The sequence below is a fragment of the Strongylocentrotus purpuratus genome, unplaced genomic scaffold (assembly GCF_000002235.5).
Source record: "Strongylocentrotus purpuratus isolate Spur 01 unplaced genomic scaffold, Spur_5.0 spur5_contig_861, whole genome shotgun sequence".
Lineage (NCBI taxonomy): Eukaryota > Metazoa > Echinodermata > Echinoidea > Camarodonta > Strongylocentrotidae > Strongylocentrotus > Strongylocentrotus purpuratus.
This window is the reverse complement of record NW_022145570.1, coordinates 961,403-987,227: the sequence shown is the minus strand read 5'-3', so window position 1 is coordinate 987,227 and position 25,825 is coordinate 961,403. Positions and strand designations below refer to the sequence as shown.

Here is a 25,825-nt window from a genome sequence, read left to right as displayed (position 1 = left end):
ATCCAAGTTTTGGGCTGATTATTGCCGACCCACGCAGCAAGGCCATTCAGATTTTCGTACGCGCACAAAGCGCCCTCTAGTGCCCCATGAATGTCCCTAGCATTGATAGATTCCTTAAGAATGGGAATACTTATCTGTCGAGTCATGCATATTCAGCAATTTCGAGCGAATGGCGCTCTAATAGTCTATCATGAATATTCATATTTGCTCCGCCGCTACCGCGCATGCGTACTTTCTCTTTGCCATGTTGAATTGAAGATACAACAAGGATGAATCGTCGGGTTAGGACGAAGAATCGCCCTTTTTCCCATCAAAGACTTCTTCAAGTTCTTATTATAATTTCAAGTGGTTGGAAAGATGCCCAGAGGAGTCAAAAAAACATTGTAAGCAGTAGGGGCGGGGCGCTGGTCCGGGAATGATTGTCCTCATAAATGAGGATATCCTCATAAACGCAGACAAAATGCGTCCTAAAAAATAAGGATCGTCTGCATTCTCCAGGACGTTATCTACCGTTACGGGTCAAATTTTGGATAGGTTTCTGAACAAGCGCCAAATTTGGGATAGAATCTAGGTTTCTGAACAAGAGCAAATTTTGGATAGGTTTCTGAACAAGCGCTGACGATCCTTATTGTAATTACTACCTCTTTACATTGTGAAAAATATGTGACCCAACCCGCTGTTACTTTCGATCGTTTTCAAAATCTGGCTCTGGAGCTCCGACGCCTTCGGCATCGCCGTCGGAGCTGCCTGGAGCTGGAGTTACCTGCTAAGTTACGGGTACATCGAGGCGGATCAACACATCACTGCACTGCCTCATCTCTCCCGGCATTTCACACACAAACGACAAACGTGCATTGCAAAGCGATCATTTCATTCAACTCACCACTGAGCAGCCTGGGCTGCAGGAGAAATTGTCCAAGGGTTGGTCGTCATCGATTGCTTGACAAATATTTATTTCAGCCACTTGATAAATTTTGAAATTTTTCAAGGATGAGATAACCAGAGTCTGCCTGCAATAGAAAAAGAAGTAATTTGGGCTTGTGTTCCGATCTGCTGCTCAAGCTCTCAACTTCTCGTCGCGATTTCGATTGTATCGCTAAACAAATCGTCCTGAAAAAATTGCCCTATAGAAAATTCGGTCATCGATTTTCGCCACGCACTTTTTGAAAATTTGCGTCAAAAGAACATGATTACTTATTCGTTCTTGTCTCACTAAAACTCAAATATTTTTTATTTTCTATCCATTCTGTTATAGTCCGACAAGAAAGATTGTTCTCCCCTCTCAAAATGGCTGTTGAGCTGAGTTTAGGGCCATGAGTTTTAAATTAAGCGATTTTCTAGATATTTCAGAAGATGTATTATGAATAGCCTTTTTTATGTGTCTTTTAATTCCTATAAATATGGTCGTTTAACATAAATCGAGTCCCCAGGGATTTTCCAATTAGTTCCACCAAAGGCAGGTTACCCTTGCAGTGTTGGAAAGAGAGAGAGAGAGAGAGAGGGGGAGGGAGAGAGAGATGTGCCCCTCCCCCTCTCTTCCCCCCCCCCTCTCTCTCTCTCTCTCTCTCTCTCTCTCTCTCTCTCTCTCTTTTCTCACTCACTCTTTCGTCTCTCTCTAAATCTATCTATCTATAAATCTCTCTATTTCAATTTATATCTAAAGCCAAGGGCTGATGTTGCTTTTTTACACTATCGACAGTAACATTTCTGTCAAGTTATTTCTGAACTAATTATAATCCATCTTTCTCTGTGAAGCTTAATACGCATGCACACTGGATTTATGTTGAATCATTTTCAAAATGGTAGATTAACATTTTGAACATGCTGCATCCAACAATATAAAGGTTGAATCTAGCAGGTTAAAAGTGTCAATCCGGGCATCAATCTGACATTTTGAAAAAGTAATCACTCCTCGTATGGTGATTTAAAAATTCAGTTTTTAGCGTGTTACACTTTCAATGAAATTGATGAAAACCTTCGTTGTTAATGGAGCCAAACTATATGGGATATTAAAATGTTTTCTCTGCTTTTACTCTTTCTCTCATGTTGTTTTCTTCCCAGAGAGAGGTATATATTGCTGTATTACACGGGGTGTCTTTACACCATTTTTGTTTATGACGGGGATCGAGGGGCTCGCGCTACATACCATCATACAACTGATACATAGACTAAAATGAATCGAGTCCCAAAATTGTTAAATTACAGTGCAGCCTATAAGTAACGCGATATAAGAAAAAATGACGACTGGTGAAGATTAACTTGAAATGTTATTTTAAAAATTCAGGCAGTAAACAAAAAAAGTCCCCTTTATTTCATTGCAGGGGTGGGGGTCACGCCTTAATTGATAGTCGCCTGACCGCCTCTACCAATATCACATCTTGTTTTTTCTGAACTCTCCAGAAATTGCTACTTTTCAGGCCCGGTATTTATTATTCTGCAGAGTGCAGACTGCGGCTTATGAGCAATAAACTGATGGGTATTTCATTACAGGCTTATGGGCGTCTCCTGTTTATTAGTATTGTTTTTGTTTGTTTAATCTCATGTTGATCAATGAAGAAATGAATAAATAAATGCAATTAATTTATGATTAAACATACATGTCATATTTTATATAATAAAGTATAAAATTAGTTAAATCCTAGCTAAGCCGTCCTATATTTGTCTCCTTTATGTGCAGAGGCGGCGCTCCCGGGGGCAGGGGGCACTGTGCCCCCACTTTTTCAATTACCCACAAAGTGTCCCTTTTACTTTGACTATTGCCCCTAATACTTTGTAAATTGCCCCTTCTCCTTTTCACCTCTGATGAGTGCCCCTTTTATGTTGACACCTGCCCCTTTTCCTTCGACCAGTTCCCATTTTTATTTGCAATAAGTGTCCATATTCCATTCTCATATAGGTTCCCTTTTTAATATCTAGTAAGAGCGCCTTTTCAGGTACGAGAAGTGCCCCTTCTAACTTTTGGTAAGTGCCCCCATTCACCTCTGATAATTGCCCTATTCAAATCTGATAGGTGCCTCTTTTACTTCGACAAGTGCCCCTTTTCCTTTGTAAGAAGTGCCCCTCTCTCTTTTTAACTCGGATAAGCGCACCTTTTATGTTCACATGTGCACCTTTTCCTTTCTAAAAAATGCCTTTCCTTATGATAAGTGCCTAACCCCCATATAAAAAAGAGAGCCTCTTCCCCTTCTCGTTAGTACCCCTTTTCATCTCTGGTAAATAACCCTTTTCAGGTTCGAGAAGTAGTACTCCTTTTCACCTCAGATAAATGCCCCCTTCACCTCCGATAATTGTCCCTATTCAAATCTGAGAGATGCTCTTTTTACTTTGACCAGTGTCCCTTCCCCTCCTGATAGGTGCTCTTTTCATCTCCGATGAGTGCCCCTTCTCAACTTTAATAAATGCCCCTTTTATTTTGACACGTGCCCCGCTTATTTCAAAAGGTGCCTCTCTTTCTTTTTAATATAAGGAGCCACTTCCCCCTTCTCATAAAAGCCCCGCTTCACCTCTGATAAATATGCCTATTAAAATCTGATAGATGCCCCTCTTCTTTCAACAAATGCACATTTTCCTTTATAATAAGTGCCCCTTTTCATATCTGGTCAGTGCCCTTTTTCACCTCTGATAATTTCCCTTTTAACAATGGTACATGCCTATTTTCCTTTCTAATAAGGGACCTATCCCCATTTCATAATTGCCCTTTTTCACCCCTGAAAAATGCCTTTATCAAAAGCCGATGGGTGCCCCTTTTCCCTCGACAAATGCCCATTTGCCATTCTCATAAGTGCCCCTTTTCATCTCTGTTGAGTGCCTCTTTTCAGGTGTAAGAAATATCCCATTTTCACCTCATAAGTGTACTTTGACACCGTTGTTCCTTTTCTTTTCTAATAAGTGTCTGTATCCCTTGCGATAAGTGTCCCCTTTCCCCTTTATCATTAAACGTGCCCCTAATTTATAGCGACTTCGACCAATTTCCACCAACTTCGCTCGCTATACGCTCGCTCGCATTATGATAGATGATATAATCGTGTTACTTATCAAAAATAAGCACATTCTCATTATGAGAATGTGCTTATAAATAATCCCATCAGGATTGGGGTTTTTCCTCTTTCGCTCGCAAAAGAATATTCAGACCATCACACCAACTGCAAAAGTATGATGCATAACAAAATCTTGTATGAGTATAGAGAAATAAAAAGTGAAATCATTCCTGATAATGTAATCACTGTTTATAGGGATATATACCAATGTATACCAACAAATGTATATTTTCACGTTGAGAATTCCCTTCGTAGGTGCCCTTTTTCCAGAAAGTGCCTTTTTTCGTTGGTGCCCCCCCCCTCCCCCCACTTTGGAAGTCGCTCCACCGTCTCTGTTTATAGGGATTCCTAAAGTGCCCAATTGAAGTTGATGATGATTCGGAAAGATTTTTTTTCTCCCTCAATATGGGGCTCAAGGTGATTAGTCGACGACATTCGTGTTGTTTCCCATCAAGTTTGCAATAATCTTCAGTTAATTTGAAGGAGGCAGACTTAATCAGAAGAAGAAGAAGAATTCGAATTCGAAGTTGGCCGAAAAGAATCGGACGAGTCTAAAAATGATATTAACATTTATGACGTCACAAACCTCATGCTAGTCTTTTACCAAGACTCATACAGAAAAAATATCTGTGGACGTACTTTGGACGTACTCTACTTGTTCATGTCAAGGTCAACGATATCACTGAAAATTATTTTTTGGAATTAAATAAATTATATTAAATGTTCATTAGTGAAAATTGAAATCTTTAGAAGGTATGTAATAACCTGTTGGTAAAAAATATTTTGAAAAAATATTAGTTAAGTTTTGTACGATGTAGTATTTGACGTCACGAAAAAAGCTGAAGATAACAAGAGATTTGGTGTTGTGAAGGTGCTGGGCATTCATGCACTTTGAGAAATTATAGCTTACTTCAGTCTGCACAATATTGACCGAAGATTGAGTGTATGCAGTTTGTGTACAATTTATATGGCTACTCTTTAGAACTGCGTCAATCTCCCTCCCTGTGCCGAAAGACAATTTGATAAACTTGGTGAAAACTTTCGTTGTCAGGCCAAGTAAGGACACTTTGACGTCTCCTATCGAGAACCTAATACCACAGGAGGAAAAAATGGCATCGCACATGGAAGACGAGCAGAGTTTGAAAGAATGCGAGGCGTATGTTCAGAAGCACAACATCCAGCAATTGCTGAAAGATTCGATCGTGCAACTCTGCATCCATCGCCCTGAGGAACCGGTCAACTTTTTGTGGGAGTACTTTGGAAAACTGAACACGGTAAATAGCAAAATAATGCAAACAAAAACACAACAAAATATATTATATTTAGTCTAGACTAGATCTAATGCAAATGAAAAATTATGATATTGAAGTAGAATGAAGAATTGGGATGATTTATGTTGGCTGATTATTTTTGATAAACACCCTGACAAATGTCAATTATGAACATGATGAAATTGATTGATTGAATGAATGTTCAATGAGTACATTGTAGGCTAGACCGGCATCACCCAGGGCTGGGGAGTAGGGCTAGGGCTATAGATCTAGGCCTAGATCTATATTGAATTAATAATTATGATTAGTCTAGGTCTATGAAGTAGATCTATTAACGTAAGCAGTGATTGTGTGAACGATGCATGAATTGTGAGTAGGTGAGTAGGGCTTGCGGCGCTTGGTCCGAGAATGAAGATCGTCCGCATAACTCAGCGATACAGTAGGGGCGCTGGTCCGAGAATAAAAATTGCCCGCATAAACATGATATATGTGGATCATCTTAGTAAACACGGACAATGGGTCCGAAAAATAAGGATCGTCCGCATTTTCGCTGACATGACATGACATGTGCAACCCTAAAGAAATGTTTCCTTGCTATTGCATTGTCCGAAGCTCCGACGTAGACGCAATCCCCAGTACATACAGACATTAATCCTGCTGCAGAGGGGCATATAAGTAATTATACTTGAAGCCCAACATCAAGGTAAATCAAGGTAAATCAAGGTAATGATTCTAATTTTCGATCCGCTCGTTGGCCATGCGAAAATCTTATTCCGCAATGATTTTCTTGATGTATTTCACATTGACTTTGTACAGAGACTTTCACGTTAGATGAGCGATAAATCCTTGGGAAGACGGACAACCCATGAACGTAGACGGTCCGCGGACGATCCTTATTTTTTTAGGATGCCATTTGTCTGCGTTTACGAAGATATCCTTGTTTATGCGGATGATCTTCATTCTTGAACCAGCGCCCCTACTGATACTGCGAATGATCCTTATTTTTTAGGACGTGATTTGTTCGCGTTTAAAGATGAAGTTGAGTTCTTGCCATACGATTGCATTGTGACAGAAACGTGGAAACCATCAGAAAAGTTGAACATCTAGCATTGGTGTGTACTGCAATATTTTGGAATCATCAAAATGATAAGATATTTGGCCCAGTTACAAAGTTACAAGCACTGTACACAGAAATATGCAAATGGGACTACACAAAAATGTGGCATAAAAATCTGTCCTGATTTGTATAACTATAGGGCCCGGCTCACAAGCTTAGCTTCCACAGGGTTCCTATACTCATTTAATGATGTAATTAAGTTAATATATGTTGATTAATGTACTATTACCAGTCTCTTTTTTATGTAAAAGATTATCATGTTTTGTGTGGTTTGGAATAAATGAACTTGAACTTGAACTTGTTGTTACAATACATGCCATAGTCAGAACAACGAGTAAAAGTAGACTGTGAGCTGGGAGTATCTTATGACAAGCAATCCATTTTTCGCATTGCCAAGGCATAGAGAGGTAACCCTACACACCCAGAGCGCCGAAGTAAAAAGACGTCCGCGGAAACGTTATCTTTCTTACCTGTTTCGTGTCAATTGTCTTTTTTTGAGTATTTTTCCTAAAAAGGAAGACATTAGAGGTAACATTTTTTAACAGCTTTCATGGCAAACCACTGCACACATGTTTCATGACCATCTTGCATTTGAAATCAGAAATTAAAAAAAAAAGGAAAAGTATGAGTTATAATCCTTAAATTGGCAACACCTTCACAAATTAAAAAAAGAAAGAAAAGATTTTCAATCATAATTGGCAAATTTTTAACTTTTCATTACCGCCCATGTACTGTATACATGTACATTTACATGACCATTGTAGGTTTATTGTTTCAGAGAAATGACATTTTATTAGGACAATGTAGCGATGAAAGAAAATTGTTATTGTTGCCAATTTGAAGGACAGTACATGAACCACATGTAGAGGTATGTCATAAATTTAGCCCTAAAATAATCCTGTCCTGAAAGTTTTAAATAGATGTGATGTACATGTACAGTAATGTCTATACATGTACTTGAGGGCTGCTATGTGTACATGTAGGTGTGTTCGCATGTAATTTGGATTTCATCTTTATAAAGATAACAGACTTTAAAAGAGGAATACAGAACAAGTAGATCTACAGTGTACAGGAACATGTAAGACTTTTGCAGCTATACATACATGTACATGTACCTGTACCTGTACAGTTTCATTCATCTTAAGCTGTCAGTGTCAAGACAGATGAACCTTACAGTATGTGCAAATATTGCACTCTAGATAATAATATGTACATCTACACGTACAGTACATGAAATGAAATGTCCCTGAGCTTGTGCAAGCTAATATTACTTCAAGTACGTGGACACAGAGATGATACATGTACATGTACATGTACATGTAGTTCAGATTTGTTCGTTAATACTTTGTGTGTGTTATTTTAAAGAGAACTTTGAGTTCTGGGAAGAGGTGAAAATTAAAATGTGAGCCTTATCATTGTTATTATGCAAGTGTGGCAGAACATCAGATTAGAAATGTTCCCTGAAAAGCATGGCTCTTCAAATGCCTTAATATTCTAAATATGGCTTGTAACAGCATAACAATCAGGACAGATTTTTATGCCACATGTTCGTGTGGTCCCATAAACATCTTTCTGTGTACAGTGCTTGTACAAATGTAACTTCACCGAGGCTGGGCCAAATTTCTTATTATTTTGATGATTCCAGAACCTTGCAGTACACAATGCTAGATGATCAACCCCTTTTGATCTACACTGTTGCTCATAACGGTGGAATATTTTTTTTTATCCCAATTTATGGAATTATTTTAAAAATAATTTAAAAATACTAGATCTAGATAATAGTATACAGTCTCAGATTTTATTGAATAATAATTTGCCAATATGTGTTTTGCGTGACTGCTAAAACATGTACAGTTATGCTACTATGTTTATCAACTAGGGGACCTATGCCTTTAAGTCATAAATGACAGTAATGAGGATTAATGCCTCACAAAAGGGCTCTGATATAGCACATCGACACGGTGTTGATCCTGGGGCCTCACAGTTACGAGGCCATTGCTTTGTCACTGAACCATGACTGTACGCAGCGGGGGCTATGGTAGGGGGCAGTTTCCATAAATTAAAAAAAAAACAGAAAATGCAATAAATTTTCAATAATTTATTGGTCCCCAACATAAAAAAATCCTCTGGACGGCCATGCATTATGGCTCAAGGCATGGGCACACAGAAGATTTTTTTATGTTGGGGACCGGGGTATAATGCAATAAATTATTGAAAATTTATTGCATTTTCTGTTTTTTTTTAAATTTATGGAAACTGCCCCCTACCATAGCCACCGCTGCGTACAGTCATGGTTCAGTGACAAAGCAATGGCCTCGTAACTGTGAGGCCACAGGATCAACACCGTGTCGATGTGCTATATTAGTGCCCTTTTGTGAGGCATTAATCCTCATTACTGTCATTTATGACTTAAGGGCATAGGTCCCCTAGTTAATAAACATAGTAGCATAATATACATGCTTTAGCAGTCACGCAAAACACATATTGGCAAATTATTATTCAATAAAATCTGAGACTGTATACTATTATCTAGATCTAGTATTTTTAAATTATTCTTAAAATAATTCCATAAATTGGGATAAAAAAAAATATTCCACCGTTATGAGCAACAGTGTACATGTATTCCACACTGTTTCTTTCATAATGCAATCGCATGACCAGAACTCAACTTCATCTTTGAATCTTTTCCTTGTACAGAAATTATGCAGAATCATTTCTTTGATTATGAATACATGTACCGGTACATCTTTACAGTCATCTTTTATTTTCCAGATTTATTGGAAAATGTGTATGATCGATCTTCAATGTGTGCACAAAAATACTGATATTAAAATTCACTTAATGATTGCAGTATTGCAAAGTGCACATTTACATTGTATACCTGTACATGTAGACCTACAGACTAAGCAGGCACACAGAATCCACAATCCTTCCTTGCCCAATTTCATCTGCATCATGATGCATTACATTAGGAATACATGAGCTGTGATCTTCCTAATCCTGCTTGTAGTTGGCAATGGTCTTATCATGCATAGAATTATTATGATGAATTATGAATGCATGTCAAACAGTGAGTTGCAATTTAAACGAGCCTTACAGTACATGTACGTGTACACAACTGGGCCCCATCTTATAAAGAAAGTCCTCCAACCAATTGCAAGATTGCAGTCTCCTATCTCTTACAGTATGTACATACAGTAGCTGCAATTGATATCAATCACGAATAAGTCATGATTTATATCAACTCTCTATATAATACGACTGGGCCCCAGGGTTAGTCATATTGGTTCACTGGAAGACGGATAATGTGCCTAATGCTACATAAAGTGCTTTAAATTGTGATGTTATTATTATCCAGTCATTGGATTCATTTGAATTCAATTCATGTGACGGTGCACATGCTCCACTCCCTGGGGAATATTCTGACCAGGCACCATTTTACAAGTGCACACATGCCTATCCACCAACATTAACATTCACATCCTACCAGGTACCCATTTAACACCTGGGTAGAGAGTGGCAAATTTAGATTAATGTCTTGCCAAAGAACATTAGTGCTGCGGCAGGATTGGAACCACAAACCATGTGATCCACTAGACCACAATACCTCTACTGGTGTATGCCTGAGAAAATGTCATCTAAAGCAGCGTGTACATACACTCGGCAAGAAAAAGGAAGTGGACACTCATTAATTTTCATATACCTTAACTCATCGGTAACCCTGTAAGTTGGGCTTTGATCGGATTGGAAAATCAGAGCGACACCCTCGCATCTGTGATCGGTATCGGCAAAAATAATTGGTGAAAAAAATTGGCAGAATTTAAAAAAATAAATAAAAAAATTGTAATGCCGAAAATTTTCAAGTTTTGGGCTATCATATGCTTTAAAAAATCATAGCTGGGAATATTTTTGTCATTTGGAGTTGTTGTAGACCATGTTTGTTGATATTTGGTGCCTTTTCATGACTTTGAAATTAATAATATTGGTCTAAGAGAAGAGGCAAAACATGCGGGCCGCCATCTTGGATTATAATGTAGGCATGCATTATCGGCCCCCGATCCGATGATCGGTTACAGGCCTACTCATCAGTAGAATGTAAAAAGATATAAATCAAAGAAAAAGAAAATGATTATTCTACCAACATAAATTAAGATAGAGCCAGGGTAATAATATGATTGCAGGCCCCTCAGGGAGAAGAGTATGAATACTAATGAGGCTACCCTGGGTAAACAAGACATATTATTATTATCATTTTTATAAGATAAGATCATATCAAATTTGGCTCAGTCTTGGTAAAGTAACAAGCACTGTACACAGAGAGAATAAGAGATGTACATGTATATGGGACTACACAAATGGTGTCGGGCCTTCTTACACCTTGATTTCCTTATCTTTCTATGCTTATTACTCTGCCACTATACATTTTCTACCAAAATTGTTTGGCAAATGACATTTATTTGTAATCTTGAACATTCAGTGTAAGTTTCGTTTGATTCTGTGAGAATTCATTTTCTTTTTTTACCAGAACTCAAGTTTGTCTTTAAAAGTTATAGAAATACCTGGTAACATCTTAGTTAAAGTTAGTGTACTTTGTAGTTCTCTTTTCACAAGAGAACTCTTTTTGTTTATCATCATTATTATGGGTCTTGTTTGAGACAAAACTGTACACAAAGCATGAAGCACATTTTGTGAAAATACTTTGTGTTTTGTTTAAGAACAGATACAGGCATTAGACATACATGTTGTATGTTCATGTCTAGTTCATCTACACTGTACATGTAGAGTACCATACTCACTACAGAGCAAAGCAGGAATGCAGCATTGTGCTTTCCTTAATCACAAGAGGGCGCCAGACAAGCAATACCCACATCAAGCTCTAAAGGACAGAGCTGGAGCCTGGAGGGGGAACGAAAGCTGCAATATGGCAGACTGTAGGCAGATCCCGATTTAATTGAAAAATTTTCAGGCATGGGCTGATTTGTCTGCGGATATCGCTTGCAGCACTGCATGCCATACACACATGTTCAGTGTGTGTGGTATTTATTAGGTGTCTCGGGTCAAGTGTATGTTCATGTACCAGCAGTAGTAAACAATGCAGAATTTTAATGACCAAATCTCTCGGTATTTTATGTCACATGTATTACTGGTAATTATTCACAGAGGAGAGAGAGAACACGAGAGTGGAGAATTGAAAGCCCAATAACACTGGAAACCAGCAAAATACATGTAGCTCTGGTTCAAAAATAGCAAATGATAGAATTTTAAATGAAAATCATTATAGGAAATTAGAAATCTCACTTGTACATTGTACTCTTTTATAATATCAAATCCAAAAGGAGCCACTGCATGGTTATGTTTTTTTTTGTTGTTATAAGTTTGAAACAACTTGGGAAAGGATTATATTTTCTTCCACATGTATCATTATGCCTTCATGAAATCAGTATTTCATTACAGGTATATCCAAAAAGAAAATGAAATGTGCATGAACTTTTAACAAAAAATTCATGAAAAGTAGGGTCTAGCTAATAAATACAGTAGCTGCATACATGTATACACTGCAAGCAAAAATGATTGATCTTTCTCACATTCTGGTGTTGTGTCGGTGGTTATAAGAAACTACCAACAAACACGAAGGCAACCGAAAATTGAAAAATCCCCCTCCGGAGTGTTTTACTTTTTTCTACGCCTGCAGAAATTTCACTGATTTTTACAGTGTAAATGCCAACTCTCAAAACATTGGTAAATGGGTCATGTGACTCTCCTTGCTTCTGTGCAATTGCACACAGAGCAGCGAGGAGTAGGGCATGCGCCTACTCTCCAAAAAATTGGAATGAGCAAAGACACCAAAGAGTGATGCTTTTTATGGGTTTTTTCAGTAGTTTAATTGGCAGTCCAAAAATTCACTGATTTTTCAAAATGGTGTTTGGGCCGTGTAAGTGGGCCTACATTTATAGCAGGGCTTAAATTAATTCAAGGCCACCAAGGCCATTGCCTTGGATGCCCCTTTGATTGGCCTCAATGCCCCTCTCATTGGCCTTGGAGATTTATTGTGCCCTTTCCAATTCATCCTATTTGTGCTGTAATATAGGAATGTGCCCTACAGAAAAGTGGCCTTGCCCTAAAAATATTGAAATTTAAGGCCTGTTATAGTCATAGCTATTAGATTGGTTGCCTTTTGCATATGTACATGTACATGTATTAAAGGGGCTTATACGTTACTGGGAAAAAGTGCATTTAAATCTTTAATTGTGCTTGTTATCATTAATTATTTATTCTAGTAGCTGTAATATCATTGTTGTCAAGGTTTGTTGTTCTTGTTAGTATTATATCATTGTTATCATTATTATATCAAAGTTCAATTTAGTGAGAGCTAGAAAAAGTAGAAAAGTGTTTTACTTTTAAATGCTAAAATAGTAACAATTTACCAATTTTTCGGCTGTTGGCAGACGATATCACAAAAGAAAGCAGGTGCATTGAAGTTGCCTGTATAAATACATTTTCTTTTATCCCTAAACTGAGATGGTGTCCCACTTCAAGAAAGTACATGTATGTAGCAGAGCTGGCAACCATTCCGTTTTTGCCGGAATTACTCCGTTTCTTCTTCCAAATTACGGTAATACGTTTTTTCTTCATAAAATATGTTTTTTAATAATTATTATTATCATTTTTTTAATTTTTTGTACATACCGCACGGCAAACAACTGCCCTAAAATGGTGATTTGATCACAAATTAAATAGAAAACTAATTTTAAAACATACTTGAAGAGAAAACTGCATTGTAGAAGCATGAAATCACACAGCGTTCTCTCCTAATACAAGATCTACATCTAGGTGGGAATGAATATGAGAAGATGTGCCGCTCATTAGCTATGCCGTCACAATCACCTGTCATAATGAAGCATTGATTGTGCCGCAGCCAATAGAAGCACATCCAGATATGAGCCTACTTTAGATGGATCGTTAGATCATAATAGATGAAAGAGAGAGGGAGAGAGAGAGAGAGAGAGAGAGAGAGGGAAAAAAAGTAGGACAGGAGAGAAGAACTAGAAGAGAGAGGGATACAGAAAAAGAGGGATGGAGAAATGTGTAATGTAGATGAGAGCAAGAGAAATTGAAGAACAGAGAAGAAAAGAGAAAAAGAGTTGGAAGAATGCAGTTGGAAAAGTGAGAGAGAGAGAGAGAGAGAGGGAGAGAGAGAATTAATTCAGAAATATAGCAAGAAACGGTTTAAAGACAAATATAACTGAGAAAGGATGTGAGAAATGAGAGTGTGTAATTTATCATTTTACTCCAGTTCATCAGCATATTTGCATTATATATTTATTTGAGCTTTCCAGATGGATGTTATTAAACGGTGTCCCTCCCTGTGCCAACACCACATGCAGGCATGCTGGCATCATAACACACAAACAAGCATACACAGGACACACACTCTCCATCACGTATACACAGACAACACACTCATGTACATACACAACCAACTGCAAACACGCACTGGGCATTTATCATTTGCAAGATCCATCCCATATGCACGGGTTCTATCATGCAGCCGTGGCGTCTTCCTCAGTGTTATCTGCTGGCTGCGAAAGACGGAATAAGAAAACCTGCAGCGTCCCTCGCCGGAGAGCAGGCCTCGCATGCATAATGCCAACATCGCCCCACTGTACCCTGCCACTTTGCTCTAAACTCCTCAGCTGTAGCCTTGCGTAGCGAGCAACGAACACCTCTCGTCGTCGCCTGCTACCCCACTCTACACTGTCCGACTCAGAACTCAAATCGTGTGCAACCACCATGCAGACCCTAATCTGAGTGTCTTTGATCTCGTCGCATAAGATCTCTTTCTTCTAATCTTCCGCATTCCATTTTTTCCTTCCAGCTGTACTTCGTTTTCTTCTCTGGTTTACCGTTATTTTTCATTCCAACCTGTTTCACAGCAATGATGGTGCTCGTCAGACCCCTCTGGGATTTTAATATGTGGATAATCCGTGAATCATGAACCTTTACTTAGAGGAGAAATATGCTTTCAAATCAGTGTTGATTGCTGGGATTTGAGCGCGGCCAATCTGTGAGTCTACTGTGCTCCAATTGAGCGCTCTAACACTGGGCAGAGCCCCTAATTTCAGCCAGAGTGCTATTATTAAAGTGCTTTCCTGAACACTCCACCAAACACAAACTAAATCCATTCCAAGGACCAACTTTCCTGTTGTTTATTGTGTTGTTGTAATAGTACATTATTGAAGATGAGCTTCATAAAGTCAGCCATAAATCGCAGGAGAAAAACTTCCAATGGCGGCACTCCTGCCGAAGCAGTAAGTTTTGAAGTCTTTAAACCAACAGGTGGATCTGAGAAGTTTGTTGTTGGGGATGAGATACACAATGTTTATCTTAACATTTTCTCTTTAGATATTTCAAAACAGGTTTTTGAAATGTTCATTGAGAGTTCAAGAAGTTATGCTTGCTACCTGCTTATGTTGTTCAATATGTACATGTAGAGTCAGAATTACTTCTAGCTGTGTACATACCTGTATACTAGTCAGATGTACATATACTGTGTACCAGTAGTTAAAGGTGGTACAAAATATTATTTGATTTTTGCCCATCATACCAGTTGGGTGCTTACCACCTATGGATACGCCATTTTCATTTTCTTTAAGCTCTGACTTTGAAATGCGTTGCCTGCTCTGTCTACGAATATTGTGTAAATATAAAGATCTATTGATTTTATTTATTGAATTGTGTATTATCAAATCTATTGTATTTGAATCTCTTTTAGAATGTACAATAAAACCTGTCTATAAAGGCCACCAATAGAAGGTGGGAAAAGGGACCACTGTAGACCGATGGATATTCTAGATATATTTTTTAAACTTGTAGTTTTTAATTCAAAGCACATACACGTACATATAGTTTCTCCTTGAGGGAAACATGCATACATGTTGTTGACCAGTATAAAGAGGTGGCCTTTATGAAGAGGTGGCCACTATAAAAGGTTTGACTGTATCATGTGAGGTAATTGGGAATGTAAAATAAGGTTTTGAGTTTGAATCTGTACATTCCTGTCAAATGTACATACAGTATACTACATGTTGTACATTCTACAATGTAGGTCAGATTGTCCACTAATTGGTGATCACCATAATTGTGTTCACGGTAATAGGTCTTAATTGCACCAAATGAGGAAACTAGCTTTGAATTGCCCTACATGTAGTCTAATAGGCTGTTCACACATAATAATCAGTGCGATTTTGATCGCGATGCAAAGATTTTTTTTGGCGAGAGAATTCTCACTCGACGGCAAGAATGTCCGAACTCTAAATACTAAAGTGTCAAATCAACATCAACAAGCACCAAGCAGTGATTGCATTTTTTTTTCAAATAGAAGATTTGATACTTTGCAGGATGCCACAGGTCTTTGTTGTATTGGATCCAGCAATCCAGATTCCCAAAATCAGTGAAAGATTGTGAAACTGGTGATGACTTTAAAAGGGAACCTGAAAATATGTCCTAATGAAAAGTGTTTTCTCCTGAATATGTTTTTTATTTGAAGTGTAAGCATCTTAGTATATTATTCTTCATCAATATGCTTCTTTTAATAGCGCCTTGAGCACCATCTGCGTGTATATGTTGTGCATTACAGCTGTCTGCATTATTAATGAGTAAAAATGTGAAATAGAACATTTTTCAAGCACTGCTGCTATCTCACCCTTTTTAAATGTTGAATTTAAAATGCTTTAGTTCTTAACATTTCTTCTAACCTGGAAGTCTGCTTCTTTCAAAAGAAATGTGTATTCTATTTGCAGTAGAAGTATGAAAGTTGATGCTGTTTATGTTCTAATTGTCATCTCAGGGTTCTTCAAAACGTAACCTGATACAGACTCTCTTTAATACAGAGGGAGTAATAGAATAGAATTTTGACATTTTAGCTGACATGCCTGGCTCACTATTGATGAATTACCTTTATAAAAGGATGCCGTAGATGTACTAAACTAATGCATTTTCCTGGCTATGTTGACATTTCAACTGGCCCTCATCCTCTGCCCTTTCGCTTTCAAAGTGACCGTGCAAGGATAAGCCCTCGTCTGTCCCGGAATTGCCAATTCAAGTCGCTTATTGGCAAATCTGAGATGCAAATTTAACCCAAATTTCGCAGGTCTCGATGCTGCTCTTAATGACAGTGCCGCTGTTTCTGTTCTACTCCATTAGTGGCGTAAAATAAACCTATGATTTTGCGGATGTGATAGAAATGCGTCTGCCCATCTAGGGAGGGAAATGTGGGCTTGTATTAAGAGGGGGGATGATGGTGTTGCCATGCATCCCATTTACTCTAATGAAATTGAAAGGTGATCTTGGGGATGCATAATATGGGTTTCTGGTATGGCGGAGGGCATCTGGGATGTAGATTCATCTGAGTTTGACTTGAAATCTCAGCTTTCCCGGGAATCCAGGCATTCTCAGAAATGAACAGTATGCGCATCCACACATGGATTCGCTGTTTGGTTAATCATGAGATCGTTTTCATGACGGGAAATATGAGGCATTGGCTGGTCTTACGGTCAGTCTGACCATCAATAACCATAGGACTGGGACAGATTGATTATCATGGCGCCAAGAATACTGGGTGCCTCAAAAACAAACCAAAGTTTGATGTGGGTCCTGTAATAGAAGTATGGATAGTGCTTTGATGGATGCCGTATTTGAGAGAACATCTGAAAAGTGCCTGTTCCAAATACATACATGTAAAAGGGTACCTGCATATTTAGTGTAATGTAGAGGGTCGAATTTCATTAACACACCAAGTTAAAGATTGTAATAATATACTCGCATACAAGGTATTCATCACATCTCCAACAAATATGAAAAATGTTGTACAGGATACATACATGTAGCATCTATCTACTTGAGAATCAATTATTCAATTATTTTACTTATAATTTAACCTTTGCTAATTAATACAATATACTTTTAAAAAAGAAAAGAAAAAGAGACTTTTGTCAGCTCAAGAGGTGTCTTGGATACTGTCTAATGTTGAGCAGAATTAATAGTTTAATGGACAATTATTTTGTGATGAGGCCAAAATTGGCTGATTAAAACATGATAAAAACATTCTATTGATATTCATAGCATCTCAGTAACTTCCAATCTACTGTAGATAGCAGCGTATGAATATGAGGTAACTTGTAGTCTGGGACCTGTTTCACAAAGCATTTTTTCACTGACAAATCTGCTGATAACCAATCAGAAATAAAATAAATATGTTTCAAAGCGCAAAAATCAAGTATTTTAGACTTTATAAATTCCACATCAAGAACATGAAACCTCCTTGATAATAGAAAATATGAATGATTTGAATCAACATTTTATGCCTTTTGAAATAAATAATACAAAATATTTTCGAAGATGCTAACAGCTCCCCATAATTGTTAAGTCAACCTTAGAGACAAGTTCAACTTGGGATCTTTGTGAAACACCCCCCTGGTCTTCTGGCCTCCTGTCCGTGAATCCGGTGCATGCCCTGCATGTCTGGGTCAAGTTGGATGAATGAATGGCGTGCATTGTTCATACGGATGAGGACTTGTATCTACACCGGACATTTATATTGCTTTGCAGGTGCATGTTCATCATTACATCTAATTGGGGTGCCTTGTATCGCCATGGTGTTTCTTCTGCAACAGAAATCACTTGGGGCATTTTGTATGTAATAAATTGTGTAGTATATTTATCTTTCTTTGTATAGTTTATGTACACTGTAGTCCTGTACATTGTTCTTTAATAAAACAAGTAACTTGGGCTTAAATGCATTTCCCTTGTTTTGGCACAATAAAGGTAATTTAAAATAAAGTTTTTCCTTTCTGCAGGCCATTTTTCAATTGGCTCTTTTTTCATTATTTTAAATTCTATGCTAGCTTATCAGACTGACAGACCCTCCAAAATGCTCTCCACAACCTCAACAGCTTGTTAGAGATTTGCCCAGTCTAGCGACAACTGAAATGTACAATATACACTAAAGTATGTGTGTGATGTGATGGATGTTTTTAGTTGGTAGAGCCCTACATTTGTGTACAAGCATGTTCATTTACGCACTTAGGGGAAGGAAAATCAATAGATTTGAGTGCAATCATTCCAATTGAATGCTTACAGTGTTAATTGCCTGTTGAGCGCCAGAAGGACTATAGAGAGTAACATTAGCTTCCCTTTTAGACCTCAACATACGGTATACATGGGTAGAATATGTGACTTTACTCCACTGAACTACATGTATCTTCCATGCATGTTTTAGTTGACACAATAGAACAGGTACTTCAAGATAAACTTGAGTTCTGATAAATATAAAAATTGAATTCTCAAAGAATCCAACAAAAATTACACTGAAAGTTCAAGATTACAAATAAATTACATGTGCCAAACAATTTTGGTAGAAAATGTATAGTGGCTATTAAAGTAATGAGCATAGAAAGATAAGGAAATTCAGGTACAAATAAGTAGGCCTGACACCATGGACTAAACACAGGTCTGTATATACATTTTCATGCAAATGGGAGTTGTATTTTCTTTTTTTTATCGCAGATGATGCCCAGTTAGTTTTTGTGCGTTTGTTTTTATTTCACTGCCTCAAACAAGACATCTACTGCAAAATAAACAGCCCAGAATAAATGATAGCAATTCTCTCTCAAAATACAATTTCCATACCAGAGCTCAAGATTAGCTTCAACTGGGTAATTATAGCGCATACCAGAAAATCTATTTCACCTGTTGAACAGTGAAAAATATACCCATTGTATTGTGCTGCATGCCCATCTAAGCCAGGAGGATTTTAATTGGGCCACGCAAGGGGCTAGTGGGTTTGGAGCCCCTCCAGGGTATGCTTTAATTAATTCTCGAGGAGATTGAGATTCAATCTATCAAATCCTTCCAATAAGATCTCATTAGATTGCCATGGTAACAGAGCTGTTTTGTACGGCTGTCACTTTCACCTGGGTTTGTGTATGCACATACTTCATGTATATACCACATGCTGGTTCCAGTGTGTGTACATTTAGATAGCGGAGTAGTGCTCTATTTGCATGATGGTTTCACAAAGGGTGGAATTGATCGGTGATTAGCGGCAAGTTTGCCCAGTGGCGACCGTGCCGGGGGGAAGAAGGAAATAAACGGCGAATACCGGACACCTGTCTCCCATTTGCATTCCTGACAGAGACCGCAAAACGTGATCGGCGGCGCTGGGTCGTTTTCCCCCTTGTTATGAACAGCTCATTGGGTTTGTCATGAGCCGTCCGTCCATGCCATGCCATGGCTTGTGGAAGCAGCAGCCGTCGTCTCAGCTACCCACTTGCTCACTCTAGGGTGTCAAATGTGGGTCTGAGATGCAATCGATGGCAAAGTCACCATACGGAATGTACATGCGCTGTGCAGGGGGGCTGCGTGTACTGTAGTGGGATCAAGTGTGCCAGGTTTGGCACATGAATGGATGCCATATTGATTGATCTATGCTAATGCTGTATTGCAGTGACATCGATCGCTCAAGAGGTTGAAAGGTTACCCGACCAAGTACTCGTACTCGTAATTGCATTCTCGAGATGAACTACCTAGAAGCTTTTCCAAATGATTATCAAGAAATGGAACGAAATTCTATCGATACATTTTGTAGTTATCAAAGCAATTTTTTCAAATGACTGTATTGATGTATTCCTGAAAACCACAATCAATGAAAAATGCTGAATACAGAAATATGGGTACATGGGACTACACACTGTAAATTGCATGTGGCATCACATCTGCTGCTTCAGAATTTTGCTCCAAACATTTTGTTTTTTAATGCAGGTATTTTAAAGAACATTCCTTTCTGTGAAATTGACATACATGTACATCTCAATGTGAAAAACCCCAAAACGGCCTAAAAAACCCTTCATCCGGCAGGCGGAGGGCGATGAGTTGTCCAACAAATAAAAAACAAAAGAAACAGGTTAGTGTCACACTCTCCTTCAGTGGCCAGATGTGATAGATGTTTAAAAATTAAATAACAAGAAAGAGAAACCTTGATCACAATTTATTTTCACCATTTTACCATTTAAATACGATCATTTATGTTCTGAAAGTTAGGTTTAGATTGTGTACATGGCAATCTTGGGTAGATATGAACATGTGTATAAAGAATGCATACAACATACAAGGTTCTGTAAATGTTTCCTCGATTCATTTTCAACATAGGAATCCACACTTTGTAACCACGCATGTTTCTTAAAAGATTATATTTAGACAGGAAGATTTGCTTTTCATGGTATGCCATTCAATTGTCATTGGAAAAAAAAGAAAATTGTGAAAACGGAAGTTACTGTACATGTACACTCTTGTACAAGATGAAACATATGCTATGTTTTTGAATAGTTGAGGCATTTGTGTCCGATGAATATAGAAACAGAGAGGGGGAGGAAGGGAGAGAGAGTTAGAGAGAGGGGGGGTATAGAAAGACAGAAAGATATGAGAGAAGACGGAGGGTATGGGAGGGACATTGGGAGAAATAGAAAAAGAGGTATAGAAGCAAGAGATAAATATATATCATGAAAGATAAATGTGAGGGGTTGAAGAAAGAGAGAATGTAGACAGAAGTGAGAAATATTTATACGTTGAGAATGGAGAAAGAGAAACAATGAAGCAAGTTAAAGTGGGAAAAAAAAGTATTAAAAAAGAGATGGAGAACGGTAAAGAGAGTTTAAGAGCTATATTACTCTTGTAAAATGCACACTTTCTAGTTTCTACATGTCGAAATTTCACTTGTTTGTTCTGGCTTATTATAAGGAGGAATATTTTATTCCCTTCAAAGTGGGAAAAAGAATAAATCCAAATCAGATAAGGGTTCTCATAGACGTTTTTTTTTATCTCCAGTAATAGTATTTTATTCCTCTCCAAAAAAGGGACTGTTAAAAAACGCAAGAAGCTGTTTACAGAAACAACAAGGTGGATCCCGATCAAACGGCTTCATCCTTTCATCTTTTCATTCCCTCCGCGCCTGAGGGGGAGAAAGTGTGAGTGCGTTGTAGCTTGGTGTCGTGAGCTAGCTGGATGGGCCTGTACAATGCTGGTCTACTTTTGAATGATCACTATCGAAAATAGAAGTAGGCGCCTGGGGCCCTTCGCCCTGCTTCTGTCGTTTTGTGTGCATGTTTACATGTGCAGTCGGTCAGACATTTCAGGTACCTGCTCGCGTAGCCATTTATGTTCGTTTTCTGTTAAGTTCAATTACCTTGCAGGTTGCTGCAATGTTGTCTTTTTCTTCTCGCTCTCTCTCTCTCTCTCTCTCTCTCTCTCTCTCTCTCTCTCTCCCTCTGACCTCTTGCCTCATAGGACACATGTTAAGATTATGAATTGTTCTGCCCAGACTGAAGGAAATAAAAAAAATGTAAAATGAGAAACATGGTAGTCTTGAATACATTGCTTGCCATGAGTTTGTTACTTGTGTCGTTTTAAGTAGACATGGTCAAAGATGTTTAACATCACTTTTGCTCTGTCCGAAATGAAATGGTGTTTACAGAGAATTGTATTGCTGAATCATCGTCATCAAACTCTACCTAGATCTATAGTATGCACGTTAGGTTTCAAGTAGTCAAAACAACATGTTCAGACATTCGTGCATACATTTATTTTCCCAATAGGCCATTTTCATAATGTAATTAAATTCAATGTGCAAGTCTTTGTTAATTGCTGTTACAAATTATTTCATGCACCAGTTACAAATAATTGTATTTTAATTGGCAGCATGCGATTTGCATACATTTCGTATTGTTACAGGTAGGACAAGCCATATTGTTTGTTCTACCGCAATTAATGTATTCAATTCGCGCATTCTGACTTTTGAAATATAATTATTCATAACGGGTGAACGAAATGATTTGTATCGAGCCACTTAACAAAAATTTGTGCATTAAATTTTATTACAATGACAAAAATGGTCTATTGCGACTAAAATGTATGAAGCAACATTTACAAAAGATTTACAAAAGACTTCCCAGAAAAAAATTATCATAAAGAATATGTGTATGGATTCTTCTCTTTCTACGAATGTACATATATATATATATATATACATGTACAGGTACGTGGATTACAAATTCCCAAATAGCTCATGTGAACAAAAAGCACTGTCATAACAATGTACATTTGCAGACCTGTACATTACAATGAGACTCATTAGTATTGCATTAGGTCATTTTAAAATCTATCGCTACAATTGACGACCTGATTCAATCATACTTCCCCGGTGTAATGGAAAGGAAAGCAGTATTAAAGACCCTGACCTCCTCTCCAGCCCGAGCCATTATTCCCGATTTATCGTTGGCATGGCATGAAGCCTCTTCCCTAGATGTGCTGAATGGCCTTGATTTTCAGCTCATCACCGGTTGGAATGGAAGCACAATCTGAGGCTTATTACATTAGGGCAGTACTAATATTATCCAGCACTCGCTTTATTGTGAATGCTAGGTGAGCCACTCACCGGTGGCAATGGTGCATGTAGCTGCTTTTCCATGTAGTACCTAATGTACTGCAATGAATTGCAGAAATGTGGCTTTTTTATAAATAGTTTAAAAGGGATTTTGTAGAAGCTCAGAATGTACATTTGTAATGCAATGACTTGCAGAATTTGTTATTTTGTTTAAATATAAAAAGGGATTTTCTGGAAGTGTTTGCTGTTAGCAGCTCGATTCTGTATGGAGACGGATTTTGTTCCTTTCTCTCTTTAAAGTAAATTATTTCATAGTCAAAGTTTCCCCCTTCTCTCTTTCTTTCTCTCTCTTTCTTTTTCTCTCTGTCTCTCTGTCTCTCTGTCTCTCTCTGTCTCTCTCTCTTTCTCTCACTCTGCCTAGTTGTATTCCATTTTCTCTATGACATTGTGCATGCATTTCATCTCTTCAATCATCAAAATTAAAGTGAACATGTAAATTGATGGATTTCTGATTTTGTGGAAAATCATTTAATTTATTCATCTGGAGTGACTGTACCATGTAATCTGCTTGGAAAGGAATTCATTATTAGAGGCTCAATTCGTGAAAATGGGGGTAATACTAAAAGCATTTGATTTTACATGTATTGTAGATCTAATGTATATACATGTATGTATGTGCTGTTGGCAGTTGATAAAAGCTTTCTTTCACTACAACCCTGAACCTAACCAATTAAAGCATTCTTATTTTTGTTTTCATCTCATTAAATTTCAACACTCAACCAATAAGACTCTTTCTTTAGCCAATGACCATTCTGCAGCAATTCTGTGGTTACATGTATTTTCAATAGACTACATGTAGTGTGTACGCTTGTGTCACATTTGTATACTTGTAAACTTACATGCACATGTACATTATATGCATGTACTACATTGTAAATGTTTGTACATGTACAAACGTTTAGTAGTTAATATGGAGTGTACATGTACATTATGTAAATCTTATTTCCAGCAATTTTGTTTACCTTTTGATGCTGAGGTCTGCAAACAAATAATCTTCAAAACTTTTAACAATCTCAAGTTTGTTTATTGTGATTTCCGAGGGGATTTACTCTGTTTTCATTTCTCGTTCATGGTCTGCCATTCTGCATGGTGAGTTATTCATACTTCTGTCATCTTTCATTTTGTGATTTGGACATTTTGAGCATGATCACATCAGACTTGCAGTATCCTCATAAGGCAACTCTACAACAGTTTGAATAGGGGTGGGGGGGGGGGAGGAATGGAGGATGGGAATGGGCTCTCTGCATTAAAGATAAAGACCAGTTATGGTCATGCGATAGTATTGTGAAAGAAACGTTATGGAATCGATCAGAAAAGGTTGATCATCTAGCATATATACATGTAAGTATTGGTGTGTACTGCAAGTTTCTGGAATCATCAAAATGATAAGAAATTTGGCCCAGTCTTCGTAAAGTTACAAGCACTGTACACAGAAAGATGTATATGGGACTACGCACACGTGCGTGACACATGCATTTATCTCTCACACACCAATAGATAAACTAATTTACCAAATATATCAATTAGTAGGCCTTTTCCCGGCAAAATCTTTATCATCATGTATTAGTCAAAATAAGAGCTTCCATTTCATTTGTTTAAATTGGGGCGTTTTCAATACTGGTCTTTACCTTTAATCTGTGAACTGTTTTTCCAAACACTTAAATTTTGAAGCTCATTGCTAGGTTACAGAGTCTTGAAAAGCATTTACTGTCCTCAAATCTTGGTAATCCACATAACATCCCTCCACTTCCAGAGCGCAGATGATCCCGTCAAGTTCAGCTTCAATTTTTTTTTGCTACTGCAAGGGACAGAAGGTCACAACTGCTCAAGAGCAGGCCTCGTTGGTTTTATTTGCCCCTGCCCCCTTGCTACCTGTGTCATAGCCCCTCTAATTAGTCTGACTCATGGCGACGGATCAAGCAGGAACCATCATGTTAGTCCCTGCCATGTTGTTAGTGCCCTTAACCCATAACACTTCAAGGTCTTCCTTTTTTTAAAGATGTTTTGGGATTATGACCCCAAAAGCTAGGAATCATACATTATACATGAGCAGCAACAGCAAAAAAAAATCACAAATGATTTAAGTCTACTTCTAACACAGTGCATTGTGCCATTCATGAACAAGGAGGATTTAAATGTAAATAATCACTGCGATGTCAAATTGGCAACGCGTTCTGTAAATGTATCATTTTAGAAATTGCGATATTTTGTTAAAAATCTAGAAATTTCATTCACGTTGGTTCGTTTGATATTTGAAATGAAACTATATGCATGTATTGGAGGAAAATTGAAATAATTAGTGCCAATTTGAGGAGGAAGTACTGATTTATTTAGACCTTGAGAAAAACTCTGCTTTGGGTAATATGGACCCCCTTCCTGTTATCTCATACAGCCAACTATTACCTATAGACTATCGAGTTTCTGCGGATTGTGTACAGTTAGTTCAGAGATCTGGTTTGGAACGTGTAATTGTATTTGGACTCTTTGGGAGCATCTAGTGTCAAGGCAAGATCTATGGTAAATTAAAGCACTGCATTTGATTGACTACGTACAGTACATGTACAGTATCTTCATACTTAATTCAGGGATTTTTAACTAATGTTCATACATGTAGCTGCTAAAAGACCAGTTATGCTCATGCGATTGCATTGTGAAAGAAACGTTGTGGAATCGATCAGAAAAGGTTGATCATCTAGTATCTAGCATCTGCAAGGTTCTGGAATCATCAAAATGATAAGAAATTTGGCCCTTTCTTTGTAAAGTTACAAGCACTATACACAGAAAGATGTATATGGGACTACCCTATATCTCTCACAGACCATGAGAGAAACAAATTTACCAAATATATGAATTAGTAGGCGGTTTCCCGGCAAATTTTTTATCATCATGTATTAGTCAAAACATA

The 25,825-nt window shown here is 37.8% G+C and overlaps 1 protein-coding gene across 3 annotated transcripts in view; it reads left to right on the top strand.

The window, feature by feature from the left end:
• The first annotated feature begins 4,935 nt into the window (after positions 1 to 4,935).
• The window catches only part of LOC588563 (cAMP-dependent protein kinase type I-alpha regulatory subunit), a 46,012-nt gene continuing 25,122 nt past the window's right edge, over positions 4,936 to 25,825 (top strand). The window contains exon 1 of one of the 3 annotated variants that reach the window (XM_030998900.1): positions 4,936 to 5,311. In XM_030998900.1, coding sequence (XP_030854760.1) covers positions 5,147 to 5,311 — 165 coding nt within the window. In that variant the 5' untranslated portion in view covers positions 4,936 to 5,146. Of the gene's footprint in view, positions 5,312 to 13,986; positions 14,735 to 25,332; positions 25,438 to 25,825 lie in introns of those variants that run through there. The other 2 variants (XM_030998910.1, XM_030998918.1) reach the window with 2 other exon arrangements.